This window comes from Podarcis erhardii (genome assembly GCF_964252035.2).
Source record: "Podarcis erhardii genome assembly, chromosome: 6".
Classification (NCBI taxonomy): domain Eukaryota; kingdom Metazoa; phylum Chordata; class Lepidosauria; order Squamata; family Lacertidae; genus Podarcis; species Podarcis erhardii.
Window position 1 is genome coordinate 7,660,323 of NC_138510.1, and position 20,155 is coordinate 7,680,477.

At 44.5% G+C, this 20,155-nt stretch overlaps 1 protein-coding gene across 4 annotated transcripts in view; it reads left to right on the top strand.

Annotated features, from left to right (window-relative positions):
- MYT1 (myelin transcription factor 1) overlaps positions 1 to 20,155 on the top strand; it is a 175,484-nt gene that overhangs the window by 69,314 nt on the left and 86,015 nt on the right. For all 4 annotated transcript variants that reach the window (XM_081867541.1, XM_081867542.1, XM_081867543.1 and 1 more), the window contains exons 3-4: positions 9,939 to 9,993; positions 12,590 to 12,620. In XM_081867541.1, the coding sequence (XP_081723667.1) occupies positions 9,939 to 9,993; positions 12,590 to 12,620 (86 nt within the window). The remainder of the gene's footprint in view (positions 1 to 9,938; positions 9,994 to 12,589; positions 12,621 to 20,155) is intronic.

Here is a 20,155-nt window from a genome sequence, read left to right on the forward strand (position 1 = left end):
GCCAGAAGACTGCGCATTATTGTGCCTCAGCAGCCTTGCGCTTGAATGCCAGCCCCACAAATTGAGACGATGGAAGCATTATAATGTCAGGCACAACGCCATGTAGCAGGTTTTCCAATCCGCTTCCCTCGCAACAGAGCAAAAGCTCTCCTGGTTGCACATAGTTAAATGTTTCATTTGCGCCCTTCATTTCTGCAAATGAAAAGTGACAACCCGGCTTCGTTAGGCTGTTTATTACACAGCGGTAATTTTTAATTTGGGGCCTTTGGAGGCGAGAACAGCAATCTCTGGTGCACACAGACACTCAAAAAGAAATGTCAAGAGAAATTCTCCAAAGATGTAAAGCTGGGGATGCCATGTTTGTTGCTTAGTCTACGGAACTGTAAGAGATGCAGCTGTGGAAGAAGGGCATAAGTTGAAACAGCAAACTCCTAGTTAATTCAGCTGTGAATTAGACTTGGGATGGGTGGGGTGTCAGGAGAACTTAAACAGAGCAGCTGGGAGGGCCCTAAAGGGAAAAAATGGAGGCGGGGGAGAATTCGGAGATGTCTAAGGAATGTGTAGCTTGGAGCTACTTGATGTACCAGCTACAGAGCAAAACACACAGGCGGTGCTTTTGCAAAGGCATACATTTAAAGCTAGTAGTCTTCCTGCTTTCACTGGTCCCTGTTTTGTTCCCCTGGGCTCTGCACAACCAAGAATCAGACTCCAGAGCCGGAGTTCTTTCTCCCTCTACAACTTCCATCATCCCTGACCATTGGCTAGGCTGACCTAGGATGAGGGAAGTTGAAGTTCAAGAACTTCTTGAAGGCAGCACACTAGCTACCCCCTGAAGTAGGAAATCTTTCCCTACCATTTGGTGGCCGATAGATTATTTATTTTTTTATTTATTATTGTTATTATTTCTATCCCACCCATCTGGCTGGGTTTCCCCAGCCACTCTGGGCGGCTTCCAACAAAAGATTAAAAATACATTAAAACATCAGTCATTAACAACTTTCCTAAACATAGGGAACACAGTCATACCTCGGGTTGTAGTTGCTTCAGGTTGAGCGCTTTCGGGTTGTGCTCCACGGTGACCCAGAAGTAACAGAACATGTTACTTATGGGTTTCGCCGCTTCCACACATGCGCAGACGGTCAAAATGGTGTCACGTGCATGCGTGGAAGTGGCGAATCGCAACCCGCACACGTGCAGACGTGGGTTGCGTTCGCTTCAGGATGCGAACAGGGCTCCAGAATGGATCCCATTTGTATCCAGAGGTACCACTGTAGAGGCTTCCAAAGTAGCACTTTGGTTAAAGCATGCAGGAAAATTGCTCTCCTGTTATGTAGATAGGATATCCCAATAAATATCACATATGCTGTCCTGTAATATGATGTATGGTTGTTGTTTTTTGGTGGGGTGGGGGTTTGCTTTCCCCCCTTATTTCAATTGCATTTTTATATGCTGTAACCTTATTATTAGTATTAGATTCAACAAAGATCTCAAGAAATAGAATATTAAAAAAATTAAATGAAGGCTTTTCTGTGTAAACTGCTCTCTTTGGTAGCACATCCACAATCCGCACTGATCATGTTGGCCTGTTATAAAGAATGAACAGTCTAAGAAGAAGCCAGTACCTCCTATAGTGCCTTGGGGACGCGGGTGGCACTGTGGTCTAAGCCACTGAGCCTCTTGGGCTTGCCAATTGGAAGGTCAGCGGTTCAGCTCCCTTTGCTCTGTCCCAACTTCTGCCAACCTAGCAGTTCGAAAGCACACCAATGCCTTTAGATAAATAGGTACCACTGCAGTGGGAAGGTAAGCGGCATTTCCATGCGCTCTGGTTTCCATCACGGTGTTCCGTTGCACCAGAAGCGGTTTAGTCGTGCTGGCCACATGACCCGGAAAGCTGTCTGTGGACAAACGCTGGCTCCCTTGGCCTGAAAGTGAGATGAGTGCCGCAACCCCATAGTCGCCTTTGACTGGCCTTAACTGTCCAGGGGTCCTTTACCTTACTTTTTTTTTTTAACTTATAGTGCATATGAAAAGTTTCAGTAAATATCACCCCCAAAAAATCTACTCTGCATGAGAAGGCATCACATACCAACACCATTTTGTATGTCTGCCCCTATTAGACGTGGCAGACCATTCTTGTTATGTGGCTGGTTGGTGTCCATGTATGTAGAGCCCACATGGTGAGGACCTGTATGAAGTGATTCTTCTACAGCGTTCAACAGAGGTGGTTGAGGCCATTGGAGAGACCCCAGTAATAATGTCACTGTGTCAAAAAGCCTGCCTAGAAAACACGCTTCCTGGCTGATCAGCAACCCATGGATGCTCACTATATCAAGGTGGGGTACTGTTCCTTAGCTAGTATGAATCAAGACTCACCAGTGGGTTGTGATTTAGGGTTGCCATATGTCCTTCTGTTCCAGGACATGTCCTCTTTTTCAGGGGTAAAATTTCTGTCCGGGTGGATTTTGTAAATTTCTCAGAACATCTCTGGATATACTTTCTGGATGAGACATAGACATAACTGGTGGTTTTAAAGACTTGCGTTCCTCTTCCCTTCTCCTGCCCCCCCCCAGCAATATATCACAGCTTCTATAGCCTACATATAGAAGGGGGTATTTAAAATAGCATAACATCCTATTATTTGCTCTTCAAAATATGGCAACCCACAGTGATTTGACTTCAGACAGGTCTTCAGGCATGGGGTGCAAAGGTGGAAATGTCCAGTGTGTGTGTGTGTGTGTGTGTGTGTGTGTGTGTGTGTGTGTGTTAATCAAAAATTGTTCTTACCAAGCCTGATGAGGAACAGTTGAGGGAGCTGGGTTTGTTTAGCCTGGAAAAGAGGAGACTGAGAGGAGATATCGTAACCAAAATGGTGCAGGCTTGTTTTCTCCTGCTCTGGAAGGGGGGGGCGGGGTTATGACCTGAACCAATGACTTCATGTTACTAGAAAAGAGATTCCAACTAAACATCAGGAAGAACTTCCTGACAGTAAGAACTTTTTGATAGTGGAACAGACTCCCTCAGGAAGCTGTGTCTCTCCTTCCTTGGAGGTTTTTAAGTGGAGCTTGGATAGCCATCTCTCATGGATGCTGTAGTTGAGATCCCTGCATTTTAGGGGGTTGGACTGCATGACCCTCAAGGTCCCTTCTACGATTCTGTGATTCTATGGGCACTTTCCCATCAACTGTGGGTGCAAACTTAGGGATGGAGGAAAGCAGCCTTATGCCTTACAATGGGTCAATCCATTGGTCAACCTAGCTCAGCCTTATCCACACCAGAAGTGACCAAAGTTGTGCCCTTTAGATGTTGTGGATTACAACCCCTGACCATTCCCCATGCTGGTTGGGCCAATGGGACTTACCAGAACATATGGAGGGCACCATATTGACTACTACTTCTTCTTTTTTTACATATACATTTTTATTAGTTTTTTTAACCTATCATTTCCAACAATCATATAACATAACTTCTTATCTTATACAACATTTTAGACTTCCGTCAACACCTCTGATGATTTTCTGTTCTTGATCACTTATTCTGCATTTCTTAATTTATTACTCTTAATTATCATTGTGGGTTAAACCACAGAGCCTAGGACTTGCTGATCAGAAGGTCGGCGGTTCGAATCCCCAGAACAGGGTGAGCTCCCGTTGCTCGGTCTCTGCTCCTGCCAACCTAGCAGTTCGGAAGCACGTCAAAGTGCAAGTAGATAAATAGGTACCACTCCGGCGGGAAGGTAAACGGCATTTCCATGCGCTGCTCTGGTTCGCCAGAAGCAGCTTAGTCATGCTGGCCACATGACCCGGAAGTTGTACGCCGGCTCCATCGGCCAATAAAGCGAGATGAGCACCGCAACCCCAGAGTCGGTCACAACTGGACCTAATGGTCAGGGGTCTCTTTACCTTTAATAGTTCTCCTCATAGTCTTTCTTGCAATGTTTCAAATTGCCATCCTTACAAAACTTCTTGCAATCCTACTGGCATAATCTGTTCATTACAATGACTTTTCAAATAATTTGTATATTTATTCCAGTCTTCTAAGAATCTCTGCTCCCTTGTCTGAAACCCCACAGAGCTGCTTCTAGTCAATGTCAACCAGAAGTAGTCAGAGATTCAATGTTGACTACTTCTAGTTGACACTGACTAGGAGCAGCTCTGTGGGGTTTCAGAGAAGGGGTATTCACGGCCATACATAAAATTGCCAGGGATTGAACCTGAGACATTCTGCATGCAGAGCAGATGTTTTGCCACTGAGCTGTGGCCTGCCTACTTAGTTGCATGAGTACAGCTGCAGTAATTGGTGAGCAAGAAAGGCGGGGGGGGGGGGGTGATAAGATAAAAATAAGATAAAAGTGCTTCCCTTGCCAAAGACTGGAACTAAGGAGGTTCCTTGGAAAGTTGCGGACGGCTCAGGGGCACACCCTACAAGCGGGGAAGCCATCTCAAATCACTCATTGCAGAAAAGATTTAGCTACCTTCTGCGCCATCACAAAAATGTTGGGAATCTAAATGCAACGTTGCAGTGGCGTAGCGTGGGGGGTGCAGGGGGGGCCGGCCGCACCGGGCGCAACATCTGGGGTTAGGGCAAATCCACGGGTTAGGGGGCGCAAATCCACGGGTTAGGGGGCGCAAATTACTTGCCTTGCCCCGGGTGCTGACAACCCACGCTACGCCACTGCAACGTTGCCCCCCTCCACACACAGAGACAAATACTGTCTCTCTCCTTTTCTTTCTGAGGGGCCAAGGGAATAAGTGCTTTCTTAGTGGTTGCTTCCTTTCATCGTTTCTAAATTACGAATGGGGAAAGGTGATGTAGAAAAGCGAAAGAAGAAAGTCACAGCTGTTGTTGTTCATCAAGAGGCATCCATAGTCAGCATGCAGCCCCCATTGTGTTTTCTGCAACCTTTTCTGTTTTCAGGATGGTATATTTTTTTTCCCTTTTTCGTTTCTTTTCAAACAAAAATAATTTATCTGCGTGGAACCCAAATTGCTAAGGCATGCTTGAAAACCAGCAGAACGTTTGCCAATTTCCCTGGGAAAAGTGACAAAATAAAAGTGAGGGGTGGGGGGGGGGAGGGAGGGAGAGAGAGAAAGCCACGCTAGATTTCATTTCAGCAAAAACACACACAGCCGTCCAGCAATCAAAAATATTAATTCTATTGTGAGGCGTGCATCGGAAGGCATTAACTCCGGCGAACACCAGGAACAGCATATTTGAAAGGCTCGTAAATGTAATGAAGTCCTTTTGACACCTGCTCCTCTCCGCACTTTAAATGTGAGCCATCGGTCCGGAGGGAATCAAGGCTTTAAAAATAGAAATTATAGTAATTGTCTTCTTGGGTTATTGGGAAGGTTGTAATAAACACGAGGCTCATAAGGCGATGGGGCGGCAAGAGCGTGGATGACAGGATGCATAAATTACCCCCTTTTTTTATTTCTTTCCCCTCCCCCCCCCTTCCAGTGGCCCCCTCCAGCAAATCACACAGTATAAATCATTGTACGTTAGCGCTACATTACTGCAAGGGGAAATAATATGCATGGAAATTCCATCTGAGATATTCGGTTCACAGACAAGACTTCAGGGCACTTTTGTCATCTTTCAGCATTTTAAACAAAACAACTCGGAACAACTCCTGGCGAGGAGCAACCTTCCATTGCCCAGCTCAGGAGAAGGGAAAAAAGGAATATGCAGGGGGTGAGGAACTCTGGCTGCAGAGCCACACTGCAGACTGGTACCCGTTTAATACCAGTTTAAACATCATGGCTTCGTCCAAAGAAGGCTGGGGGTTGTAGCTTGCTGGGGGCAGCTCTGTTCGAGACCCCCTAGGCCTTCCTGCAGACAGACTTGCAGCGCCCAGGAGTCTCCAAGGAGGGGGAATCAAACCAGTTTTAATTCTGCGCCGTGCAATCCAAAGAAGCCCACATTTAAGAGCACCCTCCTTCCACCTCCCTCCTTCATTGAAGAACAACAGATCACAGCACGTGTCTGGCAACTGGCGTGTACTCATGACTCTTTGCCAATGAGAAAGCAGTACGCTTTGTTTGCGTCCGACACTCTGCCAGCGAAGGGACAGAGAAGGGAAACAGCATGTGCTGTTCGATGCAGTTCGTGTTCCAGCTGCTGCCTTCGGCCCTACAAATCCCCCCCCTTCTCCCCCCCCTTCTCTCCTCCTCCTTAATTTCATTCCATGGCATCTTCCATCCCCTCCCTCCCCCCCTTTTTGGCTTCTTCCCATCACACTAAGGATATTGCCGGCCTATGATAGCCGGTCAATGCTTTCCATGAAACGTTGAGCCTGGGATGTGTGTGGTGAAGCCTTTCTTGGCAACCTAACCCAATCTATTCTAGGCTTTCATTTCTCTGGGGAATTTCATTTCCTCCTGTGGGAGGGGGCCATAGTTCATAATAATAATAATAATAATAATTTATTATTTATACCCCGCCCATCTGGCTGAGTTTACCCAGCCACTCTGGGCAGCTCCCAATCAAGTATTAAAAACAATACAGCATTAAATATTAAAAACTTCCCTGAACAGGGCTGCCTTCAGATGTCTTTTAAAGATTGGATAGCTACTTATTTCCTTCACATTTGAAGGGAGGGCATTCCACAGGGCAGGTGCCACTACCAAGAAGGCCCTCTGTCTGGTTCCCTGTAACCTTACTTCTCGCAATGAGGGAACCGCCAGAAGGCCCTTGGCGCTGAATCTCAGTGTCTGGGCTGAACGATGGGGGTGGAGACGCTCCTTCGGGTATACAGGACCGAAGCCGTTTAGGGCTTTAAAGGTCAGCACCAACACTTTGAATTGTGCTCGGAAACGTACTGGGAGCCAATGCAGATCTCTCAGAACCGGTGTTATGTGGTCCCGGCAGCCACTCCCAGTCACCCGTCTAGCTGCCGCATTCTGGATTAGTTGTAGTTTCCGGGTCACCTTCAAAGGTAGCCCCATGTAGAGCACATCACAGTAGTCCAAGCGGGAGAGCATGCACCACTCTGGCAAGACAGTCTGCAAGCAGGTAGGGTCTCAGCCTGCATACGAGATGGAGCTGGTAGACAGCCGCCCTGGACACAGAATTAACCTGTGCCTCCATGGACAGCTGTGAGTCCAAAATGACTCCCAGGCTGCGCACCTGGTCCTTCAGGGGCACAGTTACCCCATTCAGGACCAGGGAATCCCCCACACCTGCCTGCCCCCTGTCCCCCCAAAACAGTACTTCTGTCTTGTCAGGATTCAACCTCAATCTGTTAGCCGCCATCCATCCTCCAACCGCCTCCAGGCACTCCAGTTCAGTGGTAGAGTGCCTGCTCTGGGCCAAGAGGGTCCCAATTTCAATCTGTAGCATCTCAAGGTAGAATCCTGGCTGTAGCCAGGAGGGCAGGAGGGCAGTTGCCACCCCCCCCATCAAGTAAATAAATAAAAAATACTTAACTAACTGGCCAGTTGCATTGCAGGTAACTCGGTTCTGTCCCAGCCCCCAGCATAAAGCCTGCCCCCCCCCATTAATCCTGGCTACACCCATGGGTAGATTCCTGCCTGAAATGATGGAGAACAGCTGCCAGTCGGTGTAGACCAGTGTTTCAACCTGGGGTCTCTGGCTGGTTTTGGACTGCCAATCCCATCATCCCTGACCATTGGTCTTGCTAGCTAGGGATGATGGGAGTTGTAGTCCAAAAACATCTGGAGACCCAAGGTTGGAAAAGACTATACTGAGCTAAAGGAACCAATTGTGTGACTTGATATAAGGCAGCTTCCTGTGTTCTACACACACACACACACACACACACACACACACACTCCAGATGTGTCAAATCATACAGCCATAGCAATGGAGTGTTTCATGACAAGGTTAGCTAAGCTATCAGGTAAGTACTGCATCTCACCAGAGTAATAATAATATGAGTTCTCAGGAGTGTCCTCGCAAATGCTTAACCCATTCAACCAACCTTTGCAAATATTCTAAACTTTTCAAATGTTGACCTTCCAATCTGAAATTCATATATGCTTTTCGACTGCAAATTTCTACCCCAGCCTTCAAAATTTGGGTGAGTTTTCTTGGTTATTTGTTGGCGTTCCTTGGTTGTTTTGATTTTGCAGGCGTGAAGTGTGAGATCTGTCAACTATCAAATGCAAAATTGCATCACACATCTGTTCTCAAATACGGTCAAAGGTCCATTGTCCTGGTGGGTGAAGTCTTGCTCCCATCCTCCTTCTGACAGGAAGTCTCACTTCCATCCTTTCAAGATGGAATCTCCCTCTTTAACTCACAGAAGTTATTGTTGACTCACAGAAATAATATTGAAATCAAATATCAAAGTCAAACACCAAGTGTTGAAATTAAATCTTTGAGTGTCAAAGGCAGATATCAAATATTTGGTGAATAATCTGTATATTTGGAGAGTAAATTCACTGCAGCTTTTTGTTGACAGCCATTTGTCAGGATTTCTTTCGGTATGAGTTGTCTTGGGGCTGGGGGTGGAGACCGAAAGATGGTAAAATATCTTACTGGTTCCAAGTTGGGCCTGCATTTCAGCTAGTAGATAGATCTATGTGACCTTACAGTGAATATGCTAATAGTTTCTGAGATTTTGTGATGTCTGTGTAACATAACCAACCGTCAGCTGCCCCAGAAAACGTGGCTCTAGACTCCTGAACTGCACACTGCGATATCTGAAGAAGTGTGCATGCACACGAAAGCTCATACCAAGAACTGACTTAGTTGGTCTTTAAGGTGCTACTGGAAGGAATTTGTTTTGTTTTGACACTGCGATATAGTTATGCTTAATTAATAAATGTACTCCCAGCACTAGGAAGTTACAAATATTATTTATTCATGATGCTGTTCCTTGCTGAGCATCATGTTTGATGTCCCAAAATTAGAGAGGATATTTGAATGGATCGGCCTCTCTCGGTAAAATTTCACTCTGTGCAACCTTAATTGTCTGCTCTCTAAAGGTCTGCAGAAAATGTGAAAGTGTGCTATCACTTTTCTGGCCCACACTTTAATAGCTGAACAGAGAGAACCAAAGCAAATGTTCTTTCAAAGAAACCCAGTGAAATTTCTGTCAATGGGAGTGCGATGACTCATTCACACAACCATTTTCCCCCCAGCCTGGTGGATTTTATTTGAGTTGGCATTATCTATCACATCCTGAACTTACATGGTTACTGCATCTTGTCTCCATAACCAGAACATTATTTTGTTTGGTTTGCTTTTTTGGTTTCTAATCTGCATCTCTGTGAGAGCATATCCAAGAAAATAGATGCAAAGCTTATACAGTGGTACCTCGGGTTAAGTACTTAATTCGTTCTGGAGGTCCGCACTTAACCTGAAACTGTTCTTAACCTGAAGCACCACTTTAGCTAATGGGGCCTCCTGCTGCTGCTGCTGCTGCCGCACCACCGGAGCACAATTTCTGTTCTCATCCTGAAGCAACGTTCTGGACCTGAAGCACTATTTCTGGGTTAGCGGAGTCTGTAACCTGAAGCATATGTAACCTGAACCGTATGTAACCTGAAGCGTATGTAACCTGAGGTACCACTGTACAGCAAAAGGTCCAGAAGGAAACAGATGCCGAAACATCTCAAAATGTAGTCTAGTGGATGCAAGTTTGTCCCACCTCACCCCAGTTTGTTACACTATGGTTGAGACAACCAGAACATCGTGGTAAACCTGTTCACACTTATGGCTTGCCATGTAAAGACGTCCCCCCACCCTTGTGTGCCAAACTGAGCCACTGCTTTGCTCCTGTGACATTCTGCCCAAGTGTTGGTCTTCTTGTTTATCAGCCATGAATGGAGGCAGTTTCCCAGACAGCTCGTGTCTTAGATCTTTTCCGCTTGCCTTTGTGCAATCCAAGCTCATGGTTTCCAGGGGCACATTAGCTTTGATTGCAAATTGTTTTCATTAAATAAAATGTTAATTCTGTTGTTGTTTGATTCCAGATGAGTTTAGAGAATGACGATAAGCGAGCACGTACACGATCAAAGGCAATCAGAGGTGAGCACTTTGTGGAATTATGCGCTCTGGCAGTTAAACCTGGCTCTGTGGCTCTGTGTGGTACATCAAAATGCTTCTGTCTCTGAGGCCAACAATCTTGATCTTTTTCCTCTCTGTGTGTATGTGTTTAAACGCTGCACACACATACCCTCCTCAACTTTTCCCAGGAGATCTCTTCAGAGAGTGACTCACAGGGACACTCAAAACATTTTCAATCCACATTCTGATTTCCCCTCTCCCTTCCCTCTCCCTTCTTTTAAAAAACAGCCTCGCATGCTTTGCTTCATAGAAATCTTGATAGCTTCAGATCACTTTTATCACATGTGCTCGGCCGGAGGCTTTGAAGTCATACATCTGAGAAAGCCAGAGAGAGACTGTGCATGTTGCAGAAGCAAACAAGGCTGATGTGGTGGGAATTTGAAGACAAATGACTTGATAATTTGAGGCCTGATTGCTATTTATTTTCTGACTTTGAAAGCAAAAATGCCTTCGTGTATTTCACCTGGCAGAGGGAAGAAATTCTGGCAAATAAAACAGGGGTGCCACATCATTGCCTTGGGCAAATTAATTGGTTTCTCATTTCTGAGTGAATTGTTCATTGTGAGTGTGTACATTAGGGAGAATATCAACTGAGTGGTATATGTGCATAATAACCAGCCATTGTACACATTCACCAGGCCTCATGGAGAATGTGCACATAATCTGTCCTTAAAGATGGAACTGTACACATTTCCCAGTCAATGCACACAATCTCGAACAGGTCTTTGAGATTATGCATATCTTGACTGAATTTTATACATTATCCAGTCATTACTCATAATCCCCAGTAGGCTTTGGGGAATGTGCAAAACTAGCCTGCATTCTGTACATTTTTCAGGCAATGTGCACATTCTCAAGTCAGTATGCATAGTCTCTAAAAACCATGCCTTTCTCCACTATCTCTAGTTCAGAAGTCGACCTCATGGGCTGCTTCTGACCCACTGCCTAATTTTATGTGGCCCACAACACATCCTTGCACTGATCAGCTGAACAGTGGAGGGAAAGGGTGGGGCTCCAGGAAAAGAGTATATTTTTTTGCAGGCCAAACTCATTTTCACCCCTCAGCTGTTCCTCAGTCAACTGAGCAGCACAAGGGAATCACAGGGAGAGGAAAGCTTCCTTCCCATGATGTGCTATAGCAGCATGGCACAAAGGGACATGGGTGGCGCTGTGGTCTAAACCACTGAGCCTCTTGGGCTTCCCAATCAGAAGGTTGGCAGTTCAAATCCCTGCAATAGGGTGAGCTCCCATTGCTCTGTCCCAGCTCCTGCCAACCTAGCAGTTCAAAAGCACGGCAGTGCAAGTAGATAAATAGGTACCTCTCCAGCAGGAAGGTAAACAGTGTTTCCATGCACTCTGGTTTCCGTCATGGTGTTCTGTTGTGCCAAAACTGGTTTAGTCATGTTGGCCACATGACTCAGAAAGCTCTCTGTGGACAAAGGCCGGCTCCCTCAGTCTGAAACCAAAATGAGTGCCGCAACCCCATAGTCACCTTTGACTGGACTTAACTGTCCAGGGGTCCTTTACCTTTTTATATAGCAGCATGGAGTCAATCATCACAGGACTCTCACAGGAGGGAAGAGTTAGCTAACTGAGCAAGTTAGCAGTCTCTGTACTGTAATTGCAAGATATGCTCCTCAAAAGAAAGCTGTAAGTCTCGATTCCAGTGTAAGGTCTCCTCCATAAGATGTAGGATAACTTAGTTGTGTCATGGTATCATCACATTTTCCTAAACACAAACTCCACCCAGAAGCAGCCAATGACAGAGAGAATTATGAGATGTGACCCTATATATAACAGGGGAAGAAATGTAGAGCCCGTGCTATGCAAGCAGAAAGTCACGGCTTCAATTTCTTGCACCTCCCGTTGGAATTAATCAAGTAACAAATAATGGGAAGGTTCTCAGACTGAGATTCTGGAGACCTGCTGCTAATCACACAAAAAACTGTTGACAGCCATGTTGGTCTGTTATGGCAGGAAATCCAAATGCCCTAGTAGGTTCATACTTTTAGGGCCAACCACAGTGTCCAGGTCATCAGCAAGTTATTGTGTTGCCCGGAACTGTTCTTCAGTCTAGATGTTTAAAAAATAGAGGGAGGTGAGAAACTGGGGTGGGGTGTAGGGCATGGTATTAAAGACCTGAAGTCTGAAGGAGTTAATGGTCATATAATGGAGTCGGTGGGAATTATGCAGATTTAATTAGACTAGCCACTCATAGGTGATAAACAGATTGCACTAAGGGTAGACAATACTGGTTAGATCAGGGTTCTTCAATATTGGGTCTCCATATGTTCTTCGATTGCAACTCCCAGCATTCCTGGTCTTTGGCTAGGGGTGTTGAAAGTTATAGACCAACAAAATCTGGAGATCCTGGGTCAAAGAACACTAAACTAGATGGATCAATGGTCTGATTCAGAATAAGGTCGTTTCATATAATGGGGGTGTTGTTTTCGGTGGCTAGTTCCACCTGTAGAAATTGCCAGAAGGGAGACATCTTGTGTGACTTTTCTTTTTTCTGCTTTGTTTTCCTTTTCTTCTTCTCCATCTTTCTCCACAGTGCCTACAGAACTCATTGGCCAGGAGGTGAGGTAAGGAAATTTTCTTCTCAGCAACTCAGGGCTGATTCACATATGTGTGTATTTCACCCAATTAACAACAATGATTTTATTATTTATAATTTATTTATATATGACTCTGAGTTAATTATTGTGAGAATTATTGTGTCTGAGATTATGTGAGCTGATATGGAAACTCAGCAATCTATGGTGTGGGATAGCTCTCTCACAAATGCCACGAATCATCACTTGGTGTTGCTTGAAGGCAACTTTCATTTGGTCAGGAAAAACAAGCTGCCACTTTTTAAATAGGAGATCAACCAATTGGGATTTTAAGGGGTACGTGTTGACTATGTACACACACACACACACACACACACACACACAAATATACAGCAAAAGAAACAAATTATGACTTCAAACTAAAACAATGCCAAGGATGCTCATTTGCATCCACTGACAAATAAAGATCTAACCATCAATGCTTTTCAGTCCAATCAATTTCTTTTTAATATAATAGTTTTTATTAAGTTTTCAATTTTACATTTCAAAATAAACATTTTACAAACTTTAAAATATCCAGTGACTTCCCTTCTTCTCCTTCCATAGTTCATTTTACATATCATACGTTCCTGCACATTTTACTGTAACCATTCAGATCAGTTTTCCACTTTTACATCAATCAAATATTATTTACACTGTTGAATTTATCGTAGTGCTGCCAGCATTTTCAGCTGTGTACAGTCATACTCCATATAGTCAATAAATGCTTTCCACTCTTCTTTAAATATATGTTTTTCTTGCTCTCTTATTCTATGTGTTAAATCTGCAAATTCTGCAAATTCTGACAACTTAAGTTGCCAATCCTCTTTAGTTGAGACCTCACTCACTTTCCATTTTGGGGCTAACAAAACATGTGTCACAGTTGTTGCACACATAAACTCTTCTGACACCTAGGAATTTCTGTCTGGGTTATTCCCAATAAAAAGGACTCTGGTGGGGGGTTTTTTGAGGGGGGTGTAATTTTAAACATTTTTTTCCAACTCATTTTTTCCAACTCATTTCCCAATGTACTCTTACCTTTTCACATGTACACCACATTTGAAAAAAGGTTCCCTCCACTTCTTTACAGTTCCAACACGTATCTGATTCTGAGTTATAGATCTAAGCCAACCTACTCGGAGTTTAATACCATCTATGGATCATTTTTAAATAATTCTCTTTCAGTGAATAACATGTAGTTACAGATAGGTAGCCGTGTTGGTCTGTCATGGTCAAAACAAAATAAAAAAATTCCTTCCAGTAGCACCTTAAAGACCAACTGAGTTAGTTCTAGGTAACAATTTCAAGTCACTTTTCCAAGGTTTCTCCCAGAGGTTGAAATCTATATTGTGTCTTATATCTATTGCCCGGTGTGTCATTGAACTTTAACAAGCTCATCTTTTGTTTCCCATTCTAATAAAAAATTACACATTTTAGACAGAAGTTTATCCTTATTTTATAAAAGTTTTTTTTCAAATTGTGAGCTTTGGTCCAAAAATCCATTTTTAAAATCTAATTGAAACATATTGTATATCTGGTGATATTGTAGCCGATCCATAAGTTGGCTCCTTACATTTTCCATTGGTTTCAGTTTGGGTTCTCCTCCTATAAAATTCAGCAGTTCCCTGTAGGTCACCCACTGTCTATCCATATTAACTCTCTTAATTGTAATTGCCTCGATAGGAGATAGCCATAAAGGTGTTTTTATTTCCAGCAGATTCTTATATTTCTCCCAGACTCTATACAGATTCTAAGAATGTGGTTCATGAAACTCTTAGAAATTTTAGCCTTCCCATATCAAAGACATACATGTCAGCCGAATTTTAAATCTTGGCCTTCTAAATCTAAACTGTCTACATTGTCCAATACAATCAATTCTTTTAACCAACACAAACAAGATGCCTCATAATACAACTGCAGATCTGGCAGTACAAAGCATCCTCTTTCTTTTGCATCAATCATTATTTTATGTTTAATTCTTGGCTTTCACCCTGCCAGATAATTTTAGAGATATTTTCTTTCCATTCTTTGAAGCAGTTTGACTTATTTACAATAGGAATTGACTGGAATAAAAACAGCATCCTAGGGTGTATGTTCATTTTAATGGCTGAAATTCTACCTAACAGGGAGAGTTTCATTCTCCCCCATATCTCCAGCTCTTTTCTTAACCTCTTTCCACAATTTAATATAATTATTTTCAAATAGGTTGAGATTCCTTCCTGTCAGCCAAATTCCCCAAAAACTTTACTTTTTTGCCTATTTTTAAACCAGACATCCTTTCTAAAACAATTTTTGACTGCTCATCCATGTTTTTAACCAACATTTTGGTTTTATCTGAGTTTATTTTGAAACCCACCACTTCTGCAAACCTTTTTATCTCTTCTAATGCTTTGGGAATGCTCTCCAAAGGTTGTTCTACTGTCAACACCACATTGTCAGCAAATGCCCTTAATTTATAGACTCTACATCCCACCTCAATACCTTTAATTTCCCTATGTCTCCTTATATTCTGAAACAGTATTTCCAATGTCGTAATAAACAACAGTGGAGAAAGGGGACAGCCTTGTCTCATTCCTTTTTCTATCTGGCCAGTCCAATTGATTTCAGCTGGAGAGATGTATGCATAATCTCTGCTGTCCCACTGAAATCGGTGGGGTTTAAAGGTGTTTGACTGGATAGTGTCCTAATTTTACATCAATATCAAAAGCAAAGGTGAAGAGGGAAAAGTCTGGACTGAGTATACTTTGCACAAAAGCTGGTAGAAGCAAGCAAACAATTATACAAAACTAGCATATGGGAATATGTGGACTGAGATAGCTCAACCAATGATCTGACTCAGCATGAAACATCTTCATATTACACGGGTGAGAATTCTGCTTTTAAGCAAAAGCTCTGCAGCCTGTGCCACCTTCAGAAGTCACCACTAGGGAGACTTTGTTGACACCCACAGCAAACCTACATTTAAAGCAGATGGCTTCTCCCAAAGGATCCCATGAACTGTAGTTTACCCCCTGACTAAGCTACAGTTCCCAGCACTCTTAGCAACCAAAGCTTCCCAGGATTATTTGTGGGAAGCCATGTGCTTTCAGTGTGGTTCAGAGGTATGTAGCGGATGTGACCCTTGTATTAAACAGTTGTCTTGTTGTTGTTGTTGCCGCCACTGCTCTGTGGGTTTGGGTTCCCCCATCATACCTGGAGAGCCACTGCCAGGCAGTGCAGACAATACAGAGCTAGGTTGACCTGGGATAGCTCAGTCGGTAGAGCAGGAGACTCATAATCTCAGGGTTGTGGGTTCGAGCCCCACGTTGGGCAAAAGATTTCTTCATTGCAGGGAGTTGGACTAGGTGACCCTCATACAGGGCCGTCTTTAGCAGATGCGGTGCCAGGGTGCAAATATCTGCCCAGTGCCCCCAAATTACCATGGATAATAATAATAATAATAATAATAATAATAATAATAATAATAATAATAATTTATTATTTATACCCCGCCCATCTGGCTGAGTTTCCCCAGCCACTCTGGGCGGCTCCCAATCAAGTGTTAAAAACAGTACAGCGTTACATATTAAAAACTTCCCTGAACAGATAGTGTTGGGGTGGCCATAGCTGCGCACTGCCAGCCATCTGGGGGGGGGGCGCAACTCTTCCCCATGATGCTGCAGGAGAGCGATCCCCGCAGAGGCTTGGGAGTGAAGTTGTGCCCCTCCCAAGCCTCCTCGGGACGAGAGCGATCCTCGCAGAGGCTTGGAAGGGAAGCTGGGTGCCCGCCAGCCTTATGGTTGGCAGGGCTAAGCCGGCGGGCGTGCAGGAAAAGAGGAGGCTGCCAGCAAAGCCACACAGGTTCCCCACTTGCTGGGGTGCCCTTGAGAGGCTGGCGTCCTGGCGCAGCACACCACTAAGACGGCTTTGCCCTCATAGTCCTTCCAACTCTACAATTCTAGGTGGACAAGTCAGTTTAGGGCAGCTTCCTACGCTTCTGTATTCTTCCTGTGCTCCTCAAGCTGATCATGCATTGAGCAGCTTTAATTTCTGAAGCAGGAGGGGCACAAGAAAAGGCCTTGGTGGGTAAAGGGTGTGGGAATGTTCTGGGGTGCAGGAGAGGATATATTGACTAATTATATCCTTATCCAACTTGTACTAACAAGTTCCCAAAATATCAGCAGAGTTTATAGACATTCCCCTTTAAGTTCGCAACGGTAACGCTTGCACAGGTTCGCTAGAACCTCTATAATAATTACTCTGGTAATTTCCCCTTTGTTCCCTCTTAAAATACAAGACACGACACAGTCTTTATAAAAGTATAAAAGAGTTTACTCACGTTCTGTTCACAATATGATCCCAGAAGGTAGGCAGGCTTAAAAAGGTTACATGCACTTAGAAACATGCACTTATAGGAAGATAGTACTGTCCTCTCTTGGCTGAGAGCCAAGAGGGCATCCTTAGATGTTTCCTCATCGAAGGAAGATGGCAGAGAGAGAGGCAAGAGGCAAGAGGCAAGAGAGAGAGTGGCTGCCTGCCCTGTGCTTTTATCATTACCTGCACAGGTGAGGCCACACCCACCTCTGGTCACATGCGGAGGAAGTCCGTCCCCAGGAAGTTTACCTGCTTGCTGGACAGACATCCCTCCCCATGTTCTAACATGTACACTCTAGGAATGTTGTCATTGACTGCTCCTGTGTTTACATCCCACATACCCCTTCTCAGGCAATACAACATACACAAAACATAAACAACTTTATTCAACCACCCAGAGTCCCAGCTTGACACGTAGATTCTGGAAACTCTCTCTTGGTAGGGGTTTCGTCAGGATGTCAGCAGTCATCTCTTGGGTGCTGCAGTAGGATAGTTCCACAAGTCCATCCTGGATCATCTGGCGTATGTAGTGGTATTTAACCCCAATGTGTTTTGTTCTGGCCAGGAACTTCTCACTCTGCGTCAGCTTCAGGCAACTTTGATTGTCCTCTAGCAAGCTGACAGGCCCTTTTCTCACCAACCCAAAGTCCTTTATGAGTTGATCAAGCCAGGCGATCTCTCTGCAGGCTTCTGTTGCTGCAACGTATTCTGATTCTGTGGAAGATAATGCTACACAGCTCTGTTTATAACTGCCCCATGAAACAGGTCCATCACCAAACATGAAAACATGACCACTTGTTGATTTATAATCAGCATTATCCCCAGCCCAATCCGCATCAGTATACCCAACCAACTTAGGGTCTCTGACGGCTGGTAACCTTAATTTACAATTCATGGTACCCTTCAAATATCGCACCACCCTCTTTACACCTGCCCAATCATGCTCAGTGGGAGAATTCACTTTTCTGCTAAGAATCCCCACAGCATTTGCTAAGTCAGGTCTACATGTGGTAACTAAATACAAAAGTTTACCAATCGCCGACCTGTAGTCATTGTTGTCTGGCAACTGCTTCGAATCCTGCTGATTCTTCAGGAAGTCAGTAGCCATCGGTGTAGCGACTGGATGTGCGTCTTGCATCTGCATGTGCTCAATTAGCTCGTGGATCTTCTGTCTTTGGCTGAGAAGAAATGAGCCGTCCTCTTCTCTTTCCACCTGGATCCCGAGGTAGTACTGGACATCTCCTAGCTCCTTGACCTCCACCTCTTTGCTAAGGTGTTTTACTATCTGTGTATAGTCTTTCTCACTTGCTGTGGCAATAATCAGGTCATCAACAAAAGCTAAGATATATGAGAATTGTCCATTATTTGACTTACTGTACAAGCACTTGTCAGCGTCGCCTTGCTTGTACCCAAGTTGCGTCAGCATTTTATGCAACTTCTGGTTCCAGGCTCTAGCAGCCTGTTTAAGTCCATAAAGTCCTTTCTGCAGTTTGCACACTAAATGTGCCTCATGTGGTTTCACAAAACCTTTGGGCTGTTTCATATAAATTTCTTCAGAAATCTGCCCATGTAGAAAAGCGGTAGCAATGTCTATGTGTTTCACTCTCATTTTCTTGGAGGCTGCAATGCTCAAAAGCATTCTTACGCTGCTGTACCTCACGGTTGGTGCAAAAACTTCATCATAATCTTCACCAAAACGCTGTGAAAATCCCTGTGCTACAAGTCTAGCTTTGTAGCGCTGCACTTCTCCTTCTGACCCCTTCTTAACCTTGAAAACCCATTTACTGCCAATGGCCTTCTTACCGGGAGGCAGCTCAGTGAGTGTCCAGGTCTTGTTCTGATGCAGTGCATCCATCTCCTCCTGCGCGGCCTTCCTCCAGAGACTGGCTTCTGCAGCTGGCATCTCCTGTATCTCTTCCCAAGTGGAAGGTTCTTGTGGAAACGCCGACCCTGCAAAGTAGGACAACCGTAATGGTGGGACACCTTTGTTGGTTCTGGACGAGCGCCTGACCTCTGGTTCTGCGACCGCATCAGCTTCCTCATCCTCCTCCAACGCAGGCATGTCCCCATCTGAGTCCTCATCTTCGTCTCTGGTGCCGCCAGGGTTCTGGTCCTCTGCATCTTCTGGTGTGTCGCCTGTAGGGGGCGCTGTAACACTTGAAGGCAGATTAGTACTTTGTGGGGTCTCAAAAGGGAAATATACAAATTCTTGAGTCCTTTCTGACTCATCAGAAGAATCCACAACAGTGTTCTTAGTGTCTACTTTTCCATATTCATCAAAATAAACCGCATGGTATGCATTTGTCTTACCAGTTTGTAAGTCCATAATTCTATATCCTTTGCCTCCAGAGGCGTATCCCACCAGGATACCTGCTTTTGCCCTGGAGTCAAGCTTGTGTCTGTGTTCCTTGGGCACGTGGAAGTAACACGGACTTCCAAACACACGTATGTGTGACAGATTGGGAGCTTTCCCATGCCAAAGTTCAAATGGTGTGCGCTCTGCACCTTTAGTTGGCAGTCTATTCTGCAAATAGACCGACGTGTACACTCCTTCGGCCCACAGCTTCTGTGGCAAACATGCATCCTTTAGCATGCACCTTGTCATGTCCATAATGGACCTAAACTTTCTCTCAGCTATGGCATTCTGCTGTGGTGTGTAAGGAATTGTGGTTACGTGTGCAATTCCTTCCTTGGCCAGGAGAGCCTGCATTTCATTTGAGCAGTACTCACCTCCATTGTCGCTCATTAACACAGCTGGAGCTCTCTGGAATTTGTTCTTGACCATGGCAATGTATTCCTGGAGCTTGTCCACTGTCTCACTCTTCTCTTTGAGGAAATACACAACACAAAATCTTGAAAAGTCATCCAGAAATATTAAAATGTATCTATTCTTTCCCAGTGAGGGAACATTCATGGGTCCACATATGTCAGTGTGCACTATGTCAAGCACTTTGTTGCTTCTTTGTTCTGCACAACGTGGAAATGAAGGTTTTACTGCCTTCTCAGTAATACAGCTTATGCACTTTGCTGGAGCTTTGTCGCTCTGCTTTACCTGCAAACCTCTTACAAGATCTCTTTTCTGTAGATCCAGGATGACGTTGGTGTCTCTATGTGCAAGCCTTCTGTGCCATAGGTCCAGATCTGCTTCATCCTTCTGGCTGGAATGTGCCACT